The sequence below is a fragment of the Eretmochelys imbricata genome, chromosome 11 (assembly GCF_965152235.1).
Source record: "Eretmochelys imbricata isolate rEreImb1 chromosome 11, rEreImb1.hap1, whole genome shotgun sequence".
Lineage (NCBI taxonomy): Eukaryota > Metazoa > Chordata > Testudines > Cheloniidae > Eretmochelys > Eretmochelys imbricata.
Window position 1 is genome coordinate 33,899,815 of NC_135582.1, and position 26,965 is coordinate 33,926,779.

The 26,965-nt window shown below is 37.3% G+C and overlaps 1 protein-coding gene across 2 annotated transcripts in view; it reads left to right on the top strand.

Annotated features, from left to right (window-relative positions):
- The window catches only part of PSMD14 (proteasome 26S subunit, non-ATPase 14), a 58,332-nt gene that overhangs the window by 9,193 nt on the left and 22,174 nt on the right, over nucleotides 1-26,965 (top strand). For both annotated transcript variants that reach the window (XM_077829779.1, XM_077829780.1), the window contains exons 3-7: nucleotides 1,769-1,820; nucleotides 18,706-18,777; nucleotides 19,165-19,284; nucleotides 20,506-20,576; nucleotides 21,595-21,745. In XM_077829779.1, the coding sequence (XP_077685905.1) occupies nucleotides 1,773-1,820; nucleotides 18,706-18,777; nucleotides 19,165-19,284; nucleotides 20,506-20,576; nucleotides 21,595-21,745 (462 nt within the window). In that variant the 5' untranslated portion in view covers nucleotides 1,769-1,772. The remainder of the gene's footprint in view (nucleotides 1-1,768; nucleotides 1,821-18,705; nucleotides 18,778-19,164; nucleotides 19,285-20,505; nucleotides 20,577-21,594; nucleotides 21,746-26,965) is intronic.

Genomic DNA, 26,965 nt, shown 5'->3' on the forward strand with positions numbered 1-26,965 from the left:
AGGGAAAGACAGTTGAATCTGACTGTGTCCCTTAAGCTGGAAGAAAAATAATTCAAAATTCTGGGTTTTCGATAATAAATCAAATGTATAGATCTTGGCAGATAGCTAGTTAATAAAAATGTTAACATCTTTTGAAAGATCAATAGTGTTGTCTCTAACATCATTCCTACAACTTCAAGATCAAATTTGTTTTCGTTTTAATATACAGACTAAAATTATTTTTTAACTCTTTAAGATCCTTCACCATTTTTTTTCCAGTTCTCAAATATACCTTTGCTCATGTCCCTTTTTGTCTGTACTTGTAGCTGCATAAAGCAAGTTCTGGAATTTGTTTTGTTTGTGATCGCTGATGGTGTTTTGTGATTGAATATTGCATGTGATGGGAACAAACTCATTTGCCATGTAAATATGGTCACTTGCTGTTTTCATTCTGTTTTTATAATGTGGGGGTATGATGGTAAACTTGAACAGACTTTGTAGTATTGAGCCAAAGTTGTGCAAGATGGGGTTTGCTCAATAGTCTTGTGGTATTAAGGAAATCTATTTTTGGCCTTGTACTGTATCTCTTTCACTTCCAAGTAAGTGTGATAAAGCAGTCAAGACTCATAATTTGTCTTAAAACTCTAAAAATGAAAACCATGTTTCAAGTTAAAATTTAAGGCTTAGAACTTGTTGAAAAGCGAGCTTTTCTTAGTTATTGAATGCCAACCCACAATTGGGTTTTAGTGCTTGCAAATAAGTGCTTGCATGGTAAGTGCTTGCAAATAAGAACTGTAAGGTAAACCAGGCGAGCCACGAAAGGTTCCTGAATCTAACTGGGACAGTACACTTATATTGAAATTGTGTGTGTGTGTATGTATGTGTGTATATATATGCTATCTAAAAATATGTATGTTATTCTGAACAAGAAAATGATTTGGTCAGTGAAATGAATAGTAGCTCAAGTCTTTAACAGTGGCATGGTTTAATGGTCAGTTGAGGCCATATAAAACTACATAAAATATTTATCTCATTGTCATAGAAATCAGAAAAGAGGGGAAGTTCAGTTATTGAAGTAATACTTTTCAAGTACTCTAATGGAAAGAGCTGTTAAATTTTATTGCTGGAATAGTCTCCTTCTAAGGTATTCTATATGCAACATTTTAAATGCATGAAATGACTGTATTGCCCCATGTATTCAAACTAAATGCATTTGATGTTTACTTTACAGTATTTCTTTAAGTATAATGAGTTCATTAAAAAAAAGCTTTAGATGCTAATTCAGAGATCCATAATCTGTTCAGTGTCTTTCACATGCAGTTTTTACAATAACTGACAAGCTGTAAGTTAATTAGCACAGAACTTACTAATGAGGATGTAAAAAATCCTTACTTTTAAATTAAATTTTTATTGATGCATGCTGGACAAAGTTGAAGGAAATTCAGTCATACCTGTAATATGTTTCAGGCATTTCCCCCATGCAGGTGCTCTTTCCAGATAAGTAAAACGTTATTGTATGATAACAAAGTTTTGAAAAGTATGACAAAAATGCTTATCTTTAGATATTGGGATAACCCATAACCAAAGCAATAAAATAAGGTCTGTTAATTAGCGAGGAAGACAGCTTTTTGAATTAATATGTGGTGTTAATTAACAGGAAGTCTGATGTTGTGTTGTAATTACCACCAATATTTTTGACATACTGAGTGACTGAAGGTGAATTATATAGATAGCAATTTAGTAAATACTTCTGAGCTTAGGAACGTTTTCCTTTGTTTCTGTTCTCTAGAAATATGGACAGACTTCTACGACTTGGAGGAGGCATGCCTGGGCTAGGACAGGTTAGTATACAACTTGCAAATATATTCTTATTACATTTATCATAGTTTATTTTTATAATTACCAAAATACCCAACCTTTTAGCAGCAAACAACTGACTTCAGTTTTGTAATAATGTAAATGTATAGAAAGCATTGCTGTATAGTCTATGCATGAATTTTGTTGATGTGCATTGCATTGACACTGAGGATGAACTTCCAAAATTTACAGAATTTGCAAACATGCTGTGTATAAAAATACAGGATTGTTTCAATATTTCATGTGATGTCTAAACAATGTAGTCCACTGAATGCTGATGTATCTGCAAAATTAAACATTAAATAAAACAAATTGCAAATTAAACTGCTCAATAAAGCTGACCTTGCAGTCTTTGGTTTAGTCAATAAGAATACCTTTAAATACCATTCATCTGATGCAGTGAATAAGTAGATTTCATAACACCTGAGATACCATGGGGGTAGGTTCTCGTATGGATTTGTGGAGGCTATTTGAATTGTTTCTAAAAGAATTAATCACACATGTAAGTAGTCTTGCTTACACATATGTAGTTCTTAAACACAGTAATGTTGCTTTCTTTAGTAACCGTCCTGCTTATGGAGTAAGGGCCTTTCTGGTAGCTTTCCAGTTCCTATCACAAACTTTTCAACTACTATGTGGCCTCCTCCATTTTCTCTCACCAGATGATACCACCTGTTGTGTTTTTTTTCCAGCTGATTTGTCCAGAGGCCTTAATATTTGTGTGTATGCATGTGCATCTCTCTTTTGTGTCTGTCCGTTTTCTTCAGAGAGATGAGGGCAGCTTCATCCTGGGTGTTTAGCACCCTGGATGCAGTGGAACTAGTTTGGGTCTGCCATGAGAGGGTGGACAGGACACCTGGAGTCTAAGGAGAATGTATTTGGGACATGTTGGTGGAACCATTACTATGTAGATACGCCAGTCTTGTTTCCAAATAGTGTGGGTAAGTAAAGCTTTGTGAGCTACATCATTGTCTAGGTCTACTGGAAGGATTGCTTCTCATGACTCCAGTGGAGTTTCATTCGGCCACGCCCAACAATCTCAGCTTAGCATGGTGGTCTGGGTTTACTCCCCCTTAATGATTTTTGTAATATATTGCAAACATTAACTTAGTCTGTAATTCCCATCCATATTTGGCTCCTCCGTGTTCACAGTAACATACGTTTTGAAGTCCCTGGTTCATTGCTATAATTCCTGGGATAGTTGCAAATCCTTCAGATTGATAATTTTTTTCTGTAATGTGTTTCTAAGTGTCCAACTCTAAACAGGAAAGTATACATCAGTAGTCCCCCAAACTGTGGGGCACCCCCTGGGCCAGCCCCCACAGGGTGGAGAGGGAGTGCCACCCAGTCCCACTCTGACCCCAGTCTTGGCTCCCGGCCCTGCTTGCAGCCTCAGACCCACCCCCCAACCCCAGCTGCGGTCCCAACCTCAGCCTCCTTACTCCTAGCCACACCTCCCCTCTCCCTCTTCACTCCCCTCCCCCCGAGCCGCAGCCCTGCTCCTGGCCCCAGCTCTAGGGGGGTGCACAGACAGGTGTAAGGGGGGCACAGTGTGAAAAGTTTGGGGACCACTGGTGTACAACATGTTGAAGCATTCAATGATGTGCTTTATCTAACATGTAGAACTACATCTGCTAGTTGGGTGGCCAGATCACCTTCATTTTTTTTTTTTAAGTGATTGTTCCATTTTCTCTTTTACAGCTAAAATTCTCTTCACGCTCCTTTAGTGCAACTTCAAGCAGTACTCAGTTATTTTTAGCTTCGCTTTCTTAAGCAGTTCTGAGATTTCTCTTGTTACTCTGTGCTGCCAGTCAGCTTCATGACTCTTCATTTTTCTAACATATGCATAGTCTAATCACTCAAGCTTTCACTTCTTAGTCCTCTCTGAACTTGATGCACATCAAAGCTGTTTTTCAGATTTACAGTTAACTCTCTAGCCTAACTCTCTAGAATTTCCCAATTTTAATCTGAAGACAAATATAAAATGTAGGAGACAATAAAATGACATTCAAAAATAAGCCTTACAAACTCTCCAGCACCTGGCTACAGAATTTCTATCCATGTTTAAACATAGAAGTGTCTCCTGAAGAAACTTGTGAGAGAATGAGGGGATTTACACAGAATTTTATTTATTTATTTTAAATTTCAGGCAGGGGTGAAAGTAAAATGCAGCTCTTACCAGTACGGGGCCAGCTCTGGCTCCCCCAGAAGGGGCGGGGCCTCAGGTGGAAGGGGCGGGGCTGGGATCAGCCCCCCCCCCCCCACCAGCCCATCTGCGCTGCCTGGCCCACATCACCCAGGGCTCCAGCAGCAATTTAAAGTTGCACCCCTGGGCAGCTACTTCTTTTGCTCCTTCCCCCACCCCCCCACCCCCCGTGGGTGGCCGAGGGGGCAAAAGGGACAACGACATTAAAGCGCTGCCACGGCAGTGCTTTAACGTCGCTGTCCCTTTTGCGCCCCCTCTCAGTGGCCCTGCTGGGTCGTCGCTGCCCCTTTTGCGCCCCCGCATTGGCGGCCCTGCAGGTAAGGGGTGGGCGCAAAAGGGGCAGGAATGTTAAAGTGCCATGGCAGCGCTTTAAAGTCAACGGTAGGGCCAATACTGGCGGCTACTTTTTACCGGTACTTCGTACTGGCCTGTACCCCCTTACTTTCACCCCTGATCTCAGGAGAACTACATTGCTGCTATTGCTGGTTGCAGCTTGAGCTGAGTAATGTCATGGTTACTTTTTTAGCTCTTTGGTTGATTAAATCGATAGAGATGTACAAAAGAAAGTCACTTATGCCCATAGTTTATGTATTGGCATATGCCTGAATTTGAATTGGAGATGGACAGTTTTTATCTTGGATATTTTTGCTGGTAGCAGAGGAACTCTGGACTGAATCAGACGGCTGTTAAACTGAAAACAAATGCAGGTATTCCCCAGAAATACTTAATTCTGTTACAAAACTAGTGATATCGCTGCCAGTAATGCTCCTAAGTTGGACTAGTCTTGAAACTATTGTACATTCCTCCATCTAATCATTCTGTTACAAATGACTTCTGTTTTTGTTGGTTTTACTTTAAAAGTTAAACCTCATAGTAAAAAGAGCTTATCCAGGTCAACTATTCAAGTTTGTTCCTCTGCTAATATGAGAATGTATTAAGTTTGCTCTTCTTTATACAATTCTTCACATATTCTGAGGGCAGTATTAAATAGCTGTAGGTAACTCCTTTCTTGAACCATTCTTTGAGATTGATTGCCTGGCAGTTGAAATGGGTGATTTGGTCTATGACAATAGCCCACTTCCATTGATATGTAACAATGGATCAACTCTTAGTCAACAAATGGCCACTCAGTTAATCTTTACTAACCAAGCACTGCTCCGTCTTTGGTGTCTCCATCACAAATTTCCCTCTTTCCGACACTACCTCATCTCCTTCAGCATTGTCTTTCTTCTCCCCTCCACCTTGCCCTGCCACCTATTCCTTCCATAACCTTCAATCCATCAGCATCCACATATGCTGTTCTGCTTTCAGCCCTTTCCTCTCATCTCTCTATTTCCTCTACTCCACTCTGTATCAAATGTCAAATGTGGTATATTCTCCCATCACAAGGTCAATCCCTCAAACCCTCAGTATCTGTTTTTACGCTCTTGTTCTGCTGCTGCTGAGCAATTCTGGTCAAAGTCTCATAACCATGCTGAATCAAAACTACAATTTCACTCTTTCTTCCTTTAACTTTGTCATCTTCTTAGCCAAACAGCCCTACTTCCTATGCTCAACTCCAGCAGCTTCTTCTTCCTCTGACTTTCTCCTCAAGCCCTTCGCCTGCCTGTTTTCTCCTCCTTTTCATGTAGGATCTTGCTGGTTTCTTCAAAGAAAAATCATTACTTCCCTCCTCTCCCACATCACTAACAGTGAGGCTTGTTGTCCAACTCCAGCCCTTCATGATCAAGTAACCTCCATCTCCTCTCATCTTTTAACTTCTCTTGCTGTTCTGCTCATCCCATTTCTCACACTTCTTCACCTCACACACTCATCAGATTACTTTCCTTATCAGTATAAGCAGGTGTTGGTCCCCTCATCTTCAAAAAAACAAACAGCATAAGTACAAAACTCTTAACCCTACCTTCCACTTCTCCTGTCATTCAGTATCTCTTTGAACATGCTGTGTACAACTGCTCTTTTGAGTTCTTATTCCAGTTCCATTCTTGATGCTTTCTAGTCTGGCTTCTGCCTTCATATTCCACTGAAACTGCTTTTATTAAAGTCTCTAATGACCTCTTTTTCTGGCCCAGTCTTACAATCTGTATCCATTATCTTTGACCTTTTGGTGGTTTTTGACACCTACTTTTTGAAATTTTGTTCTCCATTGTGGTTCTGTCCCCTCATGATTTTCCTCTGACCTCATTGGTTGCTCTGTGTGTCTCATCTGGAGGGCAGTCCTTCTCCCCTCTTTCCTTTTCTGTGGGTGTCCCTCAAGGTTTTGTCTTTGTTCCCCATCTCTTTTCCCTCCTACACACCATCTCTACTTCCCCTACCTCACTTATCTAGTAACATGTGGCAGTGTCAACCCCTGCCATCATGCTGCTTACATTCCCTAGTCAGCTTCTGCTTCAAACATCTCTGGGCTCTCTTCCACATTGCACCTTTTGCAGGGGAAGAACTCCCTGATAAAATGAATACTTTCTGTCAGATTTCTCCTTAGAATCACCTCTGCTGACCATGGGTAGGCAGGTAACTAGCTGTGACTCTTCCTACTCCTTTCCTCCCTACCCGCATTTAAAACAAACTACGGTATGTGTAATTAACAAAACTGACTATTCTTCAATATAGTGTTTGTATGTCATATGTCCATTCTCTGCTGTGTCTACATGATTTTAGACTGTAAACTGTTCATGGCAGTGATTGTCTCTTTTGTATTTGTACTGCACCCAGCACGTTGGGGTCTCAGTCCTGGTTGGGCTTTTGGGTGCTACATAATACAAATTACTACAATTAAATAATCTTCCCAGTATTGGGTCTTTGTGCAAACAGGAGATCTGGAATAAGTAATTCTCTGTATCAGTTAATAATGAATTGAGATAAAAAATGAGACCAAGGAATTGATTTACAGGAATCCTCTTATGTATTTAAATCTTACTTTTCCCATCATTTGCCTGTGAGGGCAAAAGAACCACCCTGAAGAATTTAGTTCAGGTCAATGACTGTTAGTTGTTTAAATACCAAGGAGATTATTTAGAATTTGAAGACGTTCCTAACATTAGATATGTTAAACGAATCTATACGTTGTGTACAGCTAATATATGGCATGAATCCTTTTTTGGAAGCGTGATTTCAATAAAAGTGATATCGGACCCAACGAGAAGCAAAGCTACCTTTGTGAAGTATACTTCTGTGTTCAGGAGGTGGAAAGATTAATGAATTTAAAAAAAAAAAAAAAAGTCTGTCCTAACATCTGGTTCTCCTACCACTCATGTCATTGTTTTCCTTCCGCTATTCTTTTCCTTCCATCTATGCTTATTTCCCCCGCTCCCTTTCTGTAGTGTTGGAGAGCTGTGCCTGCAGCACAGCTGATTGGTACGCCACTTCCCTGTTCTGCCTAGATTGTGTGCAAAAGACAAATTAGGGAGTATAACTCAAGCTTTAGGTTTTATTGGGGCAGCAAGAGAATCAGTGTCACTGGGACTTGGAGGAACACCCCTTTTCATTTTGCACACAATTTGCTGAGATATTAATTGAATCCATTACACCTGTCTTTACTAGTCATTGTCCTCCATGCCACAGGATGTGTAGTGATGTCAATTCTGCATATGCATGTTTTAGTTAGTCCTATTGATTACTACCTCCACTATTCTTCCTGTTGTCCAGAGGGTACACAAGATGAATTTAATAAGAGCTTTTGTTGGTGTTGTCCTCCCTGTGAGGCTTTCAAAATGGTAAGAAACCAGCTGTTTTTTACCCATGCTGACACATCCCATCCAGTTATTTTCTCCATCCAAATGTGATCAGTAACACGTAAGAAAGGCCTACGTTTCGTGTTGTGTATATATGTGCTACACTTAACAAAGCTCTGATGTAGAGAGCAATGAGATAGTTTTAAAAATATACCTTATTGTTCTTAACCAATCTTCACTACTTTAATGTATTTTTAAAAACTTTAGTTTTATTTGACTGTTCATTATTTTTTCATGCATGTAAGTGCTTTACTGCAGTAAACCAAACGATCGTTATTCTGACTGGATGCTTTAAAGTAATCCATTTCATGGAGGGTAGAGAGTAATCCAATTTTTTTGGGGGGTGAGCTGTGTCTTATGCAAAGTGTTTGCACCTTGACTTGAAATAAAGAAAATAGAAGTGCAGATAGCTAGTTTATTTGAATAATGGACTTGCCAATTAGCCATCAAGTGCTTCCATCTGTGAAATTGTTGATCAGATGGGTTAGCTGGGATGTTTCCAGATTAGGGCATTATAAATGGCACTTGAAAACTGTCACTTTGATTATGAGGTTTCATGCATTGCACTGTTTGATGCTGTGGAACCTTTTTTCCTTATATTCTTTTTTTTTCTTTTTCTTTCTTTTTTTTTTTTTTTTTTTAAAGAACACAGTGATCCCATTTATGAAATCTGTGGCACCAGGGGAACTTGGGAGACCTGCCACTGATCTAAAATTCTGCATAATCTGCTCATCTAATCAGTGCAAGGATTAAACACAAAGTTACTAGTTTCTTTTGTGAGCTTCAGAATGGGGGTTAGTGATCTGGCAGGCACAGGTGGGTGAGGTTCAGTGCAGATCCCTTCCAATTTGCAAATTAAATGCAAGTTTCCTTTATACTAATTAGAGCAACTGATTTTTAGATATTCCTGCATCTCTAAATAAACGGCATATTGGCTTTGGCCTTTCTGCATGCTCCTGGATATTTATGCATATGTAATGGCACACCTTGTAGGAAGTTTTGTTGGTTAATAGCACACTTTGGGGATACAACACATTTCAGTTAAATTGGAGGAAGTTTGCAACTTTACTGAGCACCACTGCCTATTTAGATTAATGTCCATCTGTTCAGATTTGGTATCCACAGGCACTTAAGCAGCTTCATCTTTTTTCCACCCCTCTCTTCCTGGGCCTGTATGCTCATGGCAAGGGTTGTGCTACTCTGTGTCCTTGCATTCATCCATATTTAATTATTAACATTTGTTTTTGCACTATTGAGTTATTATCTCTCCAGATATGCTAGCAGAGGTGGTTGGGACACATAAGAAGTGCTTGAGGAAACAGTCATCTTAATGTTATCCAGTCCTACTTTTTCCTTGCTATACATTCCTCAAATACCTACTGACAAATTTCTTTTGCTTGGAAGTTGCAATGAGGTGTGGTGCACCTATTTTGTGCTTTGATGTCCTACCTGAAGAATCTTTTTATTCAAATTCTTCCTAAAGATGCACTTCTTCCACAATGCATTCAGTCATAACAAATAAAGTAAAAACAGAAAAAAAAAATTGCTAGTTATTCTTGCAGAGTCTCAAAGTGCATCCTGTCCTTTCACACTGTAAACTCTTTGGAGTAGGAATGCTGTATTTTGCCTTAAATCCCTTTAAATGTTTCCCTGCACAGCATGTGATTTGGTACCCAATATCAATACCCACAGAGCACTAGAGTCCCCTAATTAAGCTGTGATGTCCAGATAAAGTAGAAGAAAACCTGGATTTACCTATTGAAATTCTGCATGGATATAAGTTTATACACACTAAATTCCATTATTTGCCTTGAGGCTCTCTTCCCCATACCCACTGAGGATGTGGTCTCTAGCCAAGAAATAAACACACAATCCCTTTGGGCAGTGAGGGAGGAATCTTGAAGGCAGGAATACTGGAACTTTGCAAAACTAATTTCTAACAGTTGTTAGATCGTTTGTATTTTTCTTAAGCAGAACTTTAACTCTGAATTTTCCAGGCTTTTTAACATTTTTGGGTGAGGAGTATGATCTTGTGTTGTGCGTGTGAGAATTACGGCATTCTCAGGGGTTCTTTCCACCTCCACCCTCCTCTGATATTTACAACCTTAATTCCATCTTAATGAAGTTTTATTATATTCTGGAAATTTGCTTTACATTTTTGAAAAATGAGTAGGAGGCAGTAATGACTGCAAGTACCGTTGTCTGGCCTTACTTTCCTTACACGGTTTTAGTGACTACTTGAGTTTTTGATTTGAACAATACAAGAAAACTGGAAATAGCTGCAGTCAGGTGGATACTTTATTTTAATACATTTTGTTAACAACATTCAAAAATATCTTTTAAGGATTATAGACTCCCTTAAAGTAATGTATATGTATAACTAATTCTGCAGTATAGATACATTTTAAATGATTGAAAATAAGCTGTTTGTTTGTAATAAAACAGGCTAATTGGGATTCTGGCTGGTCATCTTTAAAATAAATTGTACTGAGATCAAATTTCAAGCTTAACTTTGATCCCGTAGGCACAAAGGCATTGCTTAATCTGATTGGACCTTTGGATCCCCTAGTGTTTAGTCTATAGTGAGAAGGGCATGAGGCAGTAATTTAAACTGTAATGAAGAATAAAAAGCACATGAGTAAAATCATTTTCTAGATCTTGTCTGTCTAGCAGCTTCAGGACATATGAACACTATTTTTTGTAAGATAAACTTTTAACATCTATTCAAAAGAAGGAAAATTCTTGGTCACCAGTTGAACAAAACCTAATTGAATTCTTAAGGTTTATAGGAAATAGAATCTGTACTTAGGCCTTTCTGAAAGGGTAGCTCAACCAATTCCTTAAAACTCTTATGTAGAAGATATTAGCAGAGGCAAAGAAGAATTTTTGTGCAAACTAGTCAAAATTAAAAACTTTGGATTGATCAGCTAGCACCTGATACCAAATAATTTGCATGTTTTTTCGTGATCATTTTAACCTTTTTATACTTCTGTTATGGAAAAAGTCTGACCTGGCTCTCTCTGTGCAGTTACCCCGTAAGAGATATAGACTGCACACTTGGAAAAATTACTTAATATTCTTAAAGCTGCTGTTTTTAGACCCAAAGCTTCTACGAGTTTGAGTTACTGTCGCAGGCCAGTGTAACTGCTCATGTTGTTTTGAAGCCTGCCAAAGCTTCCTGACATAATGTTATATTCCCCATTCTTTATATGCAAGACTGATGGTATGAGACACTTTTTATTCCTAGTACAGCTAGAGTTGCTATTAATTTTAGTTACCTTAGTTTTGCTCTAGGGGTATACCTGAATTATTGAGGTTTATCTTTTTGCAGAGGAGATGGGCAATTGGCAAATGTACTGAGAGACATTGGATTTTCTTGTGCAGTTTTATCTTATCCCAGCTAGTTTGGGGTTCATCACAGTACGTGCTTTAAAACACCAGCAGAGGCCTTGATGTTTGCCCAAGATTAGTGCTCCAGTTGGAGGATCAATATACGATAAATGACTAACTGCAAACATTTCTATAATTTTCTCTTTCTGATAGTATGTGAATCAACTAGAGAGACCATGGTTTGTTTATAAATATGTAGTGTTTTATAGCTATAGCATGTTTGTTTGCTTGTTTGGTACAAATATGGACTTAATCTTGCAAATGTTTCTAGACATAGTGCTTACTTGCAGAAGTTGTCTGGTAGATTAAGAAGTATTTGCAAGAAACGAGAAAGGTAAAAATGAAATATGCTGAATGCCCACTATGCAGACTGTGCGGATGGTTCTGCATGAATTTTAATTTTACTTCTAAAATTTGTTTTCCCTCTGTAAATTCCTCTGGTGTTTCCTGATTTGTTGTTCATTCCAGAAGTCTTCATTCTGTGACTTCACTGGTGTTAGAGGGCTATTAATTTGCTATACTGCAGGATCTGCAATATATGTGTTTTTTTTGTTCTGGTGCATTATATGAAGGGAACTGTTGAAATCTGAAGTTTTACCCTTTATCATGGGGACTGAATAAAACATCTATATTTAATTCAAGTATATTCTATTACCTTTTCATATAATACATATTCTGATTATTTCACAGCAAAAATTGTACCCCTGGGTTCAAGCTTCATTTTTATTTTTCTTGGATTTATATTTTAATTCTAGGAATTACTGTGTAAGTGAGATGACACCATTAAAGGAGTCTTAGCTTTTTTTTGTCAATTGATCATCAGAGTGTACAGTGTACATTAGCAGACCTAAAAGGAATTTATGAAGTCCAACCAACCAATTATATGTAGCTTTTGTACTATCACTAGTACATCTCTCTGTAAATTGTCATATTCCTATGCACTTTTGGCAAGTAACGGTCTACAACGTGTTACATTTTACTCACTGTTTCTGAACCTTAGTCTGTTTGATTTACATTTAGAAAATATAGTAGTTCCAAGTCATTTAAAATGCTTACTCTTTCAAGAGTCTCTTCAATATGAAAAGCAAAATAATTCTTACTCCACAGTAGTAGGTGTTGCATTTGTGCCCTGGTGACTTTTCCCTCCTATATAACGTGCACAGGGACTTTTGTCCAGAGGATTTCTTTTGGAGCGAGTGGTGAAAATGCTTTTTTCCACATTCAGAAGTAATACAGATTTTAAATTAATCTCCCTCAATTGTCTTTAGGTGTAACAGCTGAAGTTATGTACTCAAAGGGTTAAGTCAGCATGAAAGAATTCATTTCCACTTTAATGACCTAGCCTTGCTGGGTTAGGACGATGGGGAACATGCTTCTGACTTGTACTCCTATTGCCAATTAACACCTCCTATAACAGGTGTCCTCAGCTAGTCATTGAAGCAGAGGCAGTAGAAATAGTTTACATGCCGCTTGTTTTTCACACTAGTTGTTTAATACTCACAAAATTAAAGTATTAAAAGGTTTTCTTACCTTGCTGGTTAAGAAATAAACACTGTAGCTTTGGATATTTGTGTGTTTGTCTTGTTTTTTGTATTTTAAATGGTGCCAGTTGTAAAAATTTGAGGTGTTGTATGCATCAGATATTATATTTTATGTAAGAATTCATTGTTGTTGGATATCACCACAAAGAAATATATTGTACATCATGATCTTACCTCATTGCATCTTTTTACAGCTGTACCCATTTGGTCAAATGGGGCTTTTTTGTTGAAATCCCTTCTTTGTTGAAATGACACATTTAAAATCCAACTTTTATACAATCATTGTGACAATAGAGCAGTATTGACATAAAATTAAACAATAGAAAATGTCTGAAATATTTCTTTCACAGTTGCTATCGATCTCAAGTCCACTTTTATATACATATTTTAAAGAAATGTAAAACAAATAGTATAAGTGACAGGTAGTGCTCGAAAATGACACTTCACATTTAATCAGCAGGTATTTTAATAACGTAATAAAATAGGCTAAATTGATACCAGTTCACACTAAGAGAAAGGTGGAGTTTAATATACCTAAAAGTGTTAACAAATTTGCTAAAAGGCCTGAATAGATAACACTTTGAGGCATTAGTTTTCTTGCTGTTATAATGGCAAATGCCTTATGTAACACTTAATCAACAAAGGCTGTCCAAGTAAAAGTCACAGCTTCTTATACTGGATCATATTTTAAACATGTAAAAGAAAAATAACCCCTCATTTAGTTTATCCTCCCGTTCTGTTCATAGAACACTTATTGAAAACTTAATTTTGCTTCACTTAAATAAGAGACCAAACAAATGCTTATTCATGATGCAAGTTTACCAGTAATCCTGATTTCTCTAAATGATAGCTTTTATTAAAAAAAAGATTGGTCGTGCTTATGGATGAGACGATTGGCTTGAAGGCAAGTCAGTTCACTGATTCCGTTTAGAGGTAGCAGCATCTATTCTCTCCCCTCCCCCCCCCGATTGATTTTAATGTTGTGGAATGCTTTGTGCTTGCCGTATGTATTGGTAGCTAAAGATTTTTTTTTAAAACTGTTTTCCTTTGACTTTTTATAGTGATTGTATTGTCCTTTTTTATAAAAACAAATGAAGGAATTTCTCACATATATGTCTCCTGTGATGTTATAACCCCCATTCACTCTCCTGTTTTCCCAAGAAATTATCCAGTAGGAATAGGGGAAGGTAATATTTCCTATCTCTCATGTGAAATACAATGAAGAATTTTTAGGGTGTTGGAGGGGACTCTTCTGGCTATCTCTAAACATCAAAATGAAGCAAAAAGGAGCAAAAGCACATTTTTCTTCTGCTGATTATCTGCTTATATAATGAAGTTGTAAATATCTAAAAGTTCAGGTTTGATGCACCATTTAATTTAGCAGTAAGATTCATCAATATAGTGCCCCTTCACTCAAGCTGGCAGGCAGTTAAATTTACTAAGGGTGACATTTGCACCTGGTATGAAGGTTCCCGTAAGGCTCTCAGTCTTGGAGCTCACAGAAGGGGTACACAGGCCTCTGGAAGGCTGCAGTGGGAATGGGCCAGAGGAGGAGGGTTCCTTGGAATCTGAACTGTTCACCCAGACACCAGATGCAATGGACTTGTGACCACTATTCAAGTGCACAGGCTAGAATGGCAGCCACTTGTGGATCACACTCTGGCGTCTGAATTGACTTAATTTTCAACATATGGAAGCATTAAGAGAATTAGAAAACCAACATTATAAACCTTAAAGGCTATTTTGAAAAAGTCGGTGAACTGAAGAGTTACTTTTCCAGAGGATTGGTACCTCCTTAGTTTATTTCAATTTTTTTTAAAGTATTCCTTGCAGTCACCATGTCAAAAGCCTTTCTCTTATTAATGCAGTAGTTGAGTATGTAGTGATTTTAAAAAACAAAAAAAACCTCCCACAACATCTAGTGGATAAAAACTACGTGCAAAAGCAGCATGATTTAAGAATACATTATGCCAGACAAACTGATAGAATTACAAGATTAGTGGATGAAAGAAAAGTAGATGTTTGTGCTTTAATAAAGTATTTGATATTCTGTATCACTAATTCCTGCTCCCAAAATTAGTTTGAATCACTTGCATCAGAACACTGTCAATTGGTTAAAGAACCACATGTAGAAAGTAATACATGGCAATTTGTCACATAGGGTACCACAGGGATCAGTATTAGGTCCAGTGTTTAACATCTTTTTAATGACCTAGAAGAGAGTAAACACCATATTAACGAAATTCACAAATGATCGTATGTTTTGTGGAGCTCTGAACACCGGAGGACAAAGAAATAGTGCAAAGGGACCAACGCTGATTAGAAAGTAACATGAGATTCATTCTAGGGAAAATGCAAGGTAAAACATCTTTTGCCAAATAAAGCAAAAACACAGATAACTGGAAAATAGCAATAATGCTGAATAGCATGTAGGGATGGTGGGAACCTAATTAGACATGAGTTTGCAATGAAATGTATTAGCAAAATGTCCAGTACAGATTTGGGCTATTTACAGAGAGGATTCACATTACAGAGCAAGGATGTAAAAATCCCTCCCTATATGGTTCTGGTGAGAGACTACACATGGAATCTTGTGCTCATTTCTGGCCAACTCCTTTCCAAAAGCTTAGGCTAATTCAAGAGGTATCAGGGAAGAACAGCGAAAATGGATAAGGGGCTGGCAGAATGATTTTTTTTTTTTGGTTGTGTCCCTAATTCAAGGAAATATCAATGCTCAGGGCCACACGGAAGCATGTGTTTAAAGTTAAGCACATGCTGAAGTCCTATTGATTTTAAAGTAGGGCTGTCAAGTGATTAACAAAATTAACAAAATTAACAAAATCGTGATTGATCGCACAATTAAAAAAATTAATTGCAATTGATCGTGCAATTAATCGCACTGTTAATAAAATTTTAATATAATATACCATTTATACAACACCATTTTATACAAAGTGTGCACCGTACACTTTGTATGCTGTGCTGTAATTAATATATTTGAAAATGTAGAAAAACATCCAAAAATATTTAATACATTTCAGTTAGTATTCTATTGTTTAACTGTGCAATGAAAACTGCGATTAATTTTTTTTTGAGTTAATCGCATGAGTTAACTGTGATTAATTGACAGCCCCACTTTAAAGTTAAGCATATGCCTTGCTAATCGGGACCTTCCTGGGGAAAGATTGAATGTTAATGTGCAACTTGGCCAAGTAATGCCTATGGGGGAGAGGGTAAATAATATTTAGGTTTGTACCTGGGGTGAGGCAGATTATTTAGGCTAGTCCTGTGGGAGGGTTGAGACAGGGAAGGTATTGTTGGAACAGTTATTGGGCAAATTACGTAACCTCCCTGTGCTTCAGTTTCATTATTTATAAAATGGGGATAACGATGTTGACCTTTGTAAAACACTTTGAGATCTGCTGATGAAAACACTATACAGGAGCTAGATATTTATTATTCCACAGCCTAATAAATCATACTGCAAAAGACTTATTCAAGCTATATTTTCCCTTTCTCAAATTCATCCCACTAATTCCAAAAATACCTACTCCGTCACTTTCTGTGGGGGTCCCCACAAGGTCCTATCTTAGTCCACTACTTTTCTTCCTCAGCACCCTTCTCTGTAAGTGAGATCACCCATTCACATAATTTCAATTATAAGTTTCAGACTAAAGATTCACTGGGTGACCTAGGGAAAACCCACTGAAAGATGATGGAATGGCCAGAGAGGTAACAGGAAAAAATAGAGGGGAGAATGGAGTTGTGAAAGATGGAGGACAAAATTTCAAGAATGACACTGTTGACTGTAGCCTCTAACAGGCTAGAAGTCAAGAGGGAGGGATGAGAGTTTTAGGAAGGAGACTTCTTCTGGTGTATGGCTTCTGATGGCACCACACAAACAGTGAGTTAGATGTTGGGTAAGTGATGTAGCCACTCTATCACGGCAATATCATCCAGAGACATCAAGCACATTCATCCACAGTCAAGATGATAAAGAAGGCAGTCCATTACCAGGTAGCACACTGTTTATTCTTGATCTCCAGAAGGGCAAGACAGGGAGCTTAAGAAGCTCAACTATAAAAATGTAAGTTAAACCACCAATGACTATTACGTATCCTGTTGTAACGAAGAAGGATCTTTATGCCCTTTGATTGTTCTAAGGGGCATGTGAGAGCTGAGTCGGAGAGAGTGGGGAACATAAATCTGAGTTGTCCGTCTCAAGAAATACGCCAGCAATCCAAAATGAAGTCCTGGACCACCTTTTGCTACTATTCCTTAGAAAAGTGGTGTCTGATATACTGCCCAAGAAGCTCAACTGTTTCAGAAAAGGAGAGTCTTGACTTTAGCTGGTGTTTCTGATGTGGCTTTGAGATGAAATTGTAAAGTAAGCAGTCTTGATAGTTGGCTGTGTGCAGTAGTGTGGCCAGGACCTTATCTTTTTTAATCTGGGGAACAATGCCAGCCAGGACAGGAAACTGGAGTAAAGAGTCAACGGTGGCAAATAGGTATATAGAATTGTGGATGCAGGGATCAAGGAGTATAGGACTACTGCTGGTTGACCAGAAAGATGGCAGAAGTAAAGAGGAGAAAACTAATTTGTAGTGGAGGAAGTCATCCGGATTTATTATTAAAATGTTCCACAGAAAAAAATCCTTCTTGTTGTATAATTACCTTATACCATGCCAAGGTGGGCGTGTGGGGGTGTGTGTGTGTGTGTGTGTGAGAGAGAGAGAGATGTACATACACAAATGAAAGTAGATACAATAGGTGAGTGGTTTTTATACAAACTGAATTTACTAGTAGTTTTAGCTCTTGACTTTATCTTCAGATTTTATGGCCCATAAGGCTGGTCAATAGGTGTCACTTGGATCTGTGTTGGGAGCATGTCGTTCCAATATTACTGTTTCACTCTAAAAGTGAGGAGTTATTTAATGAAGTTGTCTAAATCTAGTCTTTAAACAGTGCTCATCACTTTGGCATTGGAATGCCTTCCAAAATTATAACATACAGTCTCATATAATTCTTTTCCCTCCACGCATCATGGACTGGACTTTTTTTTTTTTTCCTCATTGGAATTTTTTCTAGTTATTCCACATTTACACAGCATTACTAAGAGTAAATGTACCCTGTTGTCTCCTTTTACGAAGATTGTAATACAAACACATTTGACTAATGAAGTACTATGGCTTGGGTGGTAAAGGGATAAAATGAGATGTGGTTGTCTAGAGAAGGTCATCTTGTCCCTCACTTCCCAAAAACTGCATAGTTTTATCTTCAGATAGCCTGCTTTTTTTTCCATTTCAGCAGTACACAATACCTTCCTCAACCAATCATTCACACCTGGGACAATTGTGCTAATTTTTGAATAACAACTCATAAAGCAAAGAGCGAAGTGTTTTGTTCACAGCTTTTCCACCTAGGGATTGGAGATCCATTTTATGTTCACTGTACCAGTGTATCTGAAAAGTGCTCCTGTTGCCTTTATCTGCAAGTCGTCTTTAACTGAAAACAGATGAAGCAAAGGGAAACTGCTGTTTGTGTTGGTGCCAGTTAATCATGCTAGCCCAGCAGCATTTACATTCACACCACTGTAAGAAACACATAGTTAATTGGTGAATTGGAGATATTTTACAGCTGAGGAAGGTTAGCATTGCTGAAAGACTTAACTCTTACTAATGGAAACTAGTCACTGATTCCGTATGTTTTGTAACTGGTTTGCACCCAGCACAATATTTACCAGTTTATTTTGTTTGATTTCTGGCTAGGTATCTAGATATTATAGGTAAGTTCCCCTAAGTTGCAAAATAGGTTAGTGTAAAAAAAAGTGCTGTGTGTTTTCATTGTAAACACTGCAACCAATGGATTTATTGTACATAAAAGCACAGTCAGGTGCACAGTGTTCTTAGTCTTATAATTTTGTGCAAAATAAAATAGAAATAATTGGAAAATGATGCAATAAATGTGGAGTAAATAGTTAATAATTTATTCTGTTTTGTAGGGGCCACCTACAGATGCTCCTGCGGTGGATACAGCAGAACAGGTTTATATCTCTTCCCTTGCACTGCTGAAAGTAAGTATTCTATAGTCTTTACTGAAAATAGCACTTAAGATATAAAGCATTATCTTTGTCTAGTATTCCATAAAGTGTAAAAAGTTTATAGACTTGTAGTGTGGACAACTTGGTTTTTGACTGGATTATTTGTTTAAATGTAGTTATAAAATCTTACTGTAAATGTTCCAGTTATTTTCTTGCCACCAATCTTTATTGCTTGTATTATTCTTAGCACTATTTCAAAGCTTTACATTTTCAAAACACGCAACATGCTGTTAACGAATGAGTAAAATAAAAATAAGAACAGTGGCATTTTGGTAGAGGCAGAACTATCCCAAATCAAACCCTGAATCTCTTGTAAATAATACCATAGTATGTCATTGTAACTTTTGGTCTCCCTTCTAGATGTTGAAACATGGTCGTGCTGGTGTTCCTATGGAAGTTATGGGTCTGATGCTTGGAGAATTTGTTGATGATTATACCGTCAGAGTGATTGATGTGTTTGCTATGCCACAATCAGGAACAGTGAGTACTTTTCAGTAGGAACTAGAGTAAATGTTTTCTCTCACATTAAATAATTGTACATCATGTTATGTTTTTCCTTCCCCTCATCCCAACACACATAAGGTATGAAAAACTACTAATGATATCAGTGTCTGGATTATGCCCATATTAAATGTCTAAAGTCTGTTAAGAAAATGTTTGTTGAACTTGGTTAGGGGTTTAAGTCAAACCTATGGCTCCCACTAAGTCCTTAACTAAGGCCTTTATGCTGTCCATAGCTATAGTACCCCAGTGTTTAAAGTTTGTAAACTGGTGACTTCAAGACCTGTATATCCAGTTGCAGTACTGATGGAGGTATTAAGGCCACGTTGCAAACTCTGGAAAGTAAGAGTTTGATGGAAATGATGCCATGCCCTTAACTGTAGTGGCACTGCTGAAACTGTGAATTTGAATCACTTCTCTGGGGCAGAATTTGTACTCTAGTGGCACGACTGTTAGATGATATTTCCTTTGTGTGGAAAGGTGATTGGTTTTACTTGAGGTTAAGAAATTGAATTTTATTAAAAGAGGGCAATGAACTGGGAGCTGGAATTGAAATTTATAGTGGCACTGTGTGTAGGTCGAATGAAATATTGGTCTTAATTAAAGAGGCAGTTTCCTTAATTGCCATCAAGATTACATATAATTGAAATATTAAAGAATTCTTTCTGAGTTTATTTTATGCATTGGCTAGCATGTTCTACATAGTCAGTTCACTGCCTTTGTTGATGGTTTATGCCCTTTGCCAGGCTCTGCAAGAGGGTATTTACCCTTACCAGTGGCAACAGACCTGAAACTGGGCTGGCAGTAAGCAGAAGGAAGCAGTGTGCACAAACTAGAAATGGAGAGGACAGATGAATTGGTTTTTTTGCATGGTTGGTGGTAGTGCTCACCCAAAATACCCTACTAAACAGAAAACTCAACCTTTTTTTTTTTTTTCAAGGAACTACAGGAATAAGATTTGTTATATTTAAATAATGCTCTGCTAGAACTTTGATTTATTTAAAAATTACACAATTTCCAAAAAAATCCGAGTAGACAAACTTGAATAAAACTGAGAAGAGTAATGTCTCGTCATTAGTGAAGCTATTAGATCATTTTATGTCAGAGCAGTAAGAGTTTGTCTGTCTGTTTGCATGCATGTTTATCTTTTAAATTACTTTATATGTAAATACACTAATGCTGTCTCTCTTCCAAAATCAGGGTGTCAGTGTAGAGGCAGTTGATCCTGTATTTCAAGCCAAAATGTTGGATATGCTGAAACAGACAGGAAGGTAACTGTTTCAAAGCAACATCTGAAAGTTTAAGTGGCGTACTGTGTGGGTTAGGCTGCACATTCCGTATACTACATGCAAGACCTGTGATCTGTGGGGTGTTTAACATTAACAAACAGTAATAATTGACCTAATATTATGATGAATATCGCATGTTATACAACCCACTTCTCCCCATGGTTTTCAGGAGATACACTTCAGATCCAGATGAGTGTCATAAACTTCCTTCTCTTATTATCATAATAGTAAGCCTCGGTTTGAATGCCCCTCTAGTTAGTATATGGAGTTGCTAGAAAATAACTCAGTTTAAAGGAACTAATGTTTGTACTTTATAAATAGGAAAGCATTATTACTTTGGGTATTTTAGCTTTATTTACAGGCGTACAGTTACATTTAGTATATAAAAGAAAGGGGGAAAAAAACATTTTGATAAAAAGCATCTTCGTGTTTAAACAAATTTTTATTTTACTCTAACTCTCAACAGTTGTCATCTGCTTGCTCAAATTCTTTTACTGTGGAAAAAACTTCAAAATTAATGTTAGCAAAAGGCTCAGCAGCTGAGCAGAACAGTGCAAATTGCTTTTTGACTGAGTTTCTAGTTCTACTGCTGGTTTAATTGATATTAATCCTTTCCCGCCGTTTGTTCCTGCTGTCCATGTCTGAAATGGACTTTCTGCCGTGAAAATTCAACTCCTGACTCCAAGGAGTTAAAGAATAGATATTTACTTGAGCTGAAAGGGTAAAAACTGGTTCAGGGAAGGTGTGGTAACAGGGTGAAAAACTGAAAGCTTGATCTACCACTGCTAATGTGCATCCCTTAATGATAACACTCCTTTGTCGCACTTATTCATTTCCATGTTTTCACCATACGATGGTGAGTAATTTAAATGTTTCTAATGGTGCTTTTTTCACACCTGTGTGTCTTTTCTCATCCTAATTGATACCCTGTTACTTCAATGTTTCTTTCATATCATAGGTTTTTATTGCTAGGAATTTCTAAATGCCCTCTTCGTTTCAGGCCTGAGATGGTTGTTGGTTGGTATCATAGTCATCCTGGCTTTGGCTGTTGGCTGTCTGGTGTGGATATCAATACTCAGCAGAGCTTTGAAGCTCTATCGGAAAGAGCTGTAGCTGTGGTGGTGGATCCTATCCAGAGCGTAAAAGGAAAGGTACAGTAGGTTTTTTTAAATTTTTTTAATTTACTTAACTAAGATTTAAAATAAAAACACTATAAAATGCATATTAGTTCTTGAATGTTGGACCCACATTTCAAAAAATCTCAATGACTCATTTAAATATTCTGTCTGGTTATAAATGAATCAAAAAACTCTACTGAAAGTGTACCATTTTCATTTGTTCCAACACTTGCATCAAAAGTCCCTGAGCAAGCCTGTAGCCGTAAGCCATATTATATATTTGGAATAATCAGTTCTAACCAAGTCATCTGTTTGCTATTCAAGAACCATTCAACACTTCTAACATTTGAGCCTTTTTCTGAATAAACAGATAATCCCGGTCTATAGTGTTTTAAAATTTGAGATATTAAATTTTGGACAGATAGTTAAAGCTTACTAATCGCAAATTGGGAAGGGTTCAGCCCCTAACACGAGCAGAAATAGTGCTTTATTTTATAAGCATTGCACATGACAGTTTCTGGTGGTATCTGCATTCCAAATGTTTTAGACAATAAAAACTTCCCTAAAGACTTGGTCTCAGCCATTTAGATATTTGAGTAAAGATGCAGATGAATGATTAAGTATGTTAAATGATTATGAAACGATTAACTTGCAAAGCACATTGGGTTATAGTTGTCCTTTGTTGAAATCTCTTTTGTTCTTGTTTAGTTCTTTTTTTATTTCTTTCTAGCCCCATATGCCATTTTCCTATTTCCTGCCTCATGACAGCAGGGAGCAGCTCTATTATCACCTTCACAGAGCTGTCTGCAAATGTGAGAGGCAATTCGATTTTGCTCAACCACAGGGAGAGTGGATTAGAAAAACTACAGAACGTACAGAAATTGGCTAGGTGGTTACTGCTTTAAAATACTGCTGAGATGTTTTGTTTGAGCATGCACTTCCATTGTACTGTAGACCAATTATTTAAAATAAATCCTAATATAGATGTATGACATTAATATAATTTTATAAATAGTTTGAAAATATTTGTTTTCTGTATATGAAATACAGTAGTTATATAGCAAGATTATATTAAAGCTACCCACCAGCTCATCTAAATATTACCATTACCTCAGAGTGCTCATCTGTTATAAAATTATATGTGAACTCTTTGACATCAGATCATTATGACTGAGCAAAACTGGGGTCCATTCTAAATTTGGGGTCTATTCTTAGTTTTTTTCAAAGCGAAAAGCTTGCCTATATAAGTATTCATCAAACCAAAATATAAGTGATTTAAAAACAAATAAGCTTCTGGAGCTCTAGAAAATACTAAAAAGAAATTAAATTGACCCAAATGTCTTAAATTCCTGATTACATAACTGATATGTTGGAGGGAAAAGTGAAATATTTTGATAAAATATGTACAAGATTTCCTTAGTCATCAGTATGTATTTTCTCTTTGTTCTTTCCTGTGTTATAAAAATCAGGACAGGTTGCTTTATATTGTATCAAAGTCAAATAACATGTATTCTATTGCTGCATTTTTTAATTAGATCAGAGTTAATATTAAATTAATTGCTAAATATGTTATCTTCACAGTAAATAACACTGCTGTTCTACAGCACTTATTAAGACCAAGTGTATTATCTACTCTTTGCTGTAACTGTGAATGTCATCTTTGGGGGAGAAACTAGACTTTGACTTTTTCTGTTATCTTTTTATTTTTCCTAATCTTGAATATGAGGTAGTGCAGGTGTAGTCTGGTATTTTTTGTAAATATAAAAATAGTTCACAACTTTTCTTATGACGTTGTCCGACTATGCTAGAAGGGAGGATAGGAGACACTGGATGTGTTTTATTATGCAACTTTATTCCTAAATGTCAAGAAGTATCTGGCAGGTAAAAGTGTACGGTGTCGGTATTTCCATAATAATTTACATATACCTTGTGGTGGGCGAGCTGCTGGAGCTCTTGAAAATACTAAAAGCACTCTCCCTTAACCCATTCTGGTTGCCAGCCAACCAGCTACTGGGACTTCACTCCCCCTTTGAATAAGGATGGAGAAGGCTGGGTCCCTGCCATACCAGTCATAGATGCATGAACCCTCCACCCCCAAATTCCTCTCCTTTGTAGAATAACTCCTTTAAATCCTTCACCAATCTATTTTATCTGATCGCTGCATTTTTTCCCTACGGAGTACCTGCACTGGACATCTGCCCCACACTTACGTAATGAGTTGCGACATCATAGCCTAATCCCTGTTTCATGTTCACACCAGCTAAACTGCCAATCTGTTGAGGGAAAAATTCCTCCCCAGATCTTTGAGAAAGGAGCGTGACTAGTGTTATGCCCACAGTGAATCATGACGAAACCTGGTATTTAACTACTTTCATGGGTGGGAGTGTGGGTGCTACTATCCCTGATCCAGGTAAAAGAGGGCTTTTCCTGCACGGGCATGGACCTAAATAGTCTATTCTCTTCTGGTCCCCTGTGTGGGGCATGGGTCAGTGTCCCCATGCTGATCTGGTTTGAAGCTCCTGCAGCAAATCACTCTTCGGGTATTTCGCCTCTGAAGGGGAGACACCTTTTCCTACAAGCCAGACAACAATTCCCACTGCACAACATGCAGTGAGGTCATTGTTACCAACTCTTGTGATTTATATTGCAAGTCTTGCAATATTGTTTATCTTAAAGCTCCATCTCCTGAAGTCAAATGATTAAATAAGTCTCAGCCTTCATTTAAAAAAAAAAAAAATGGTTCTATTCCTCATGGTTGTGGCAAAAAGCTTGAAAACATGACCAGAGTGTGCTTTAAAGGAGCAAAACCAGAAGGCACATAAAAATAACTCTTCACATTATTATTTTAAACCAGTTGCATAATTTTGCGGGGGGGACCTATCTCATGATTTTTTAAACAGTTGGAGTTTGCAGTGCTGCTCATATTAAAAAGATATTTGGCCTATGGAAATCAACTGAACCCACCATTTTGCTGTGATCATACTGTGATCACAGATCATTCCTCCTCATACCCTTGACCAACACAGCTACCCAGCAGAAGTTTTTAATGTAGACATGGCTTAAACTGAAATTTAACTTTTAGGGTGTGTTTTAAAGGTGCTGTTTGAAAACATAGAATAATAGAAATATAGGGCTTGGACCCTCAGAGGTCATCTAATCAATCTCCCCATGCTGAGGCAGGATTAAGTATATCCAGACCATCCCAGACATGTGTTTCAGGATTCTGCAACCTCCTTAGGTAACATGCTCCAGTGCTTTGAATATCCCTGTATTTAGACCGTTTCCCCCTAATATTTAACCTAATCTCCTTTGCTCTAAACTAAGACGATTACTTCTTGTCCTACCTTTGGATATGGAAAACCATTGATCACTTTGTTTTCTTTACAACAACATTTTACGTATTTGAAGCCTCAGCCTTCTCTTCCTTAGATTAACCGTGGCCAATTCTTACAATTTTTCCTTATGGGTCACATTTTTTTAAACTTCCTATAATTTTTGTTGCTATCCTCTTGTTTCTCCAACTTATTCATATCTTTCATAAAGTGCGGTGGGATTTTCATTACTTTAAATCTATATCATTAAATGTTTATCACAACTTTTCCCCATAACTGTGTACCAGCAATTCTAATGTATTGTCTAATGGTATCCTGTCTATAAAATAATAATTCCCAGCAGGTTTATCATAACATAAAGCACAAGAGTGAAGCTTGAGTTAGCTGGTTAAGGTTGGCTGATTACTGTTACCAGAGTTTGGAAAGTATTACATTAATTTCTGGGGTTGAATTCATTTGAAAATAAATTCATTTTAGTCCACATAGGCACCAGAATAGGATGTGGGAGAAGTGACCTCATGCAGGTTTATTCCTAATTGTTGCCACTGATCTGCTTATGTGACTGTATACCTGTCATTTAACCTCGCTTTGCCCCAGTTTCCCAATCTGTAAAATGAGGTAACAGGGATTAACCACCTTTGTAGAACATTCTGTAATACATGCATTAAAAGCTCTGTAGAATTGCTAAATATTGACATTTTTGTTTCAATTTCTAACATTTTTAAGTCTCTCCGGAGCTCACTATGTGTTTGCCAAAAATTGTCAGAATTTTTTTTAAAAACTACAAAATCAGCAGCTGTTCCTCATCCCTAAACCAAAAAATAACTACAATAAATCCAACATAATCAATTCCTCTTTTCCCCCCCCACCCCCACCCCAAACATCAGTCTTTATCAGGTCCCTCCTTCCCCCAAAGTCTGGTAGATAGGTAGTCCTTGCAGTGTATTTTTAAATTACAACCTAAAAGCCATGGCACCACTGAAAACAGTTCTGGTGAGTTTTTTCCAAAACTTTACTGGTTTTCTGTGATTGATACTTTAAGACATTATTCCAGGGTATTTTACCAAGTATTTCTGTTATTAGGTGTATATTTGATGTGAGAAATCTGTTTCTCAAATCAAAATACGGTTTTTTGTATTATTCATATATTAAACAGGGGTACATATAAAAATCTCTCTGAAAACAGTGGTTTAAATGTCCATTGCATTATAGTAGTCCTTGTAGTAACAACACTGTCAAAATGACTGACTGACAGAAAATACCTATAATTTGTAACAGAAGAGCAATCTGCATTTTCAGAAGGGATCAACTTTTCTTTGAGAGGAAACTTCTTTTGTAAATAAACTGCATGTATTATACAAAACTATTAGGCATCTTGTCAGGTAAACCAAATATTATAAAGTATCTTGTGCTTCTGTCATTTACCTGAGATAATTCATGAGAGCTTGAAAGATACTGCAATTTTGTTGTTTATTGCTCATTAAAGAGAGCCCGGGGGAAAAAAAAACTGGTTTTTGGATTGATACAAAAATAGAATGTTTTAGATGCCTCAGAAGTTGTGCCCAGGATGTTGGGTAGTTTGCCATTTTCAAAAAGCTCTTCATCCAACCAGTTTGTTTCTAATGAACTCTAAATTGCATAGTCCTTTCATGTTTTTTGGATTCTTTTCATAGAAAAGGGATAATCTATACGAATTAGCTATGAAACAGGCCAGATACATATTCTTTTCAAAGTAGAGTTAAGAGATGCACTATTATTATTTTACAGTAGCACCTAGAAGTTTCAACCAGGACCCCATTATGCTAGGTTCTGAAAAAAGGCATGGTCCCTACCCTGAATATCCTTCAATCTCAATACATAAAGGTTGGGAGAAAGAAAACATTCTCATTTGCCAGATGAGAAACTGAGGCACAGAATGTAA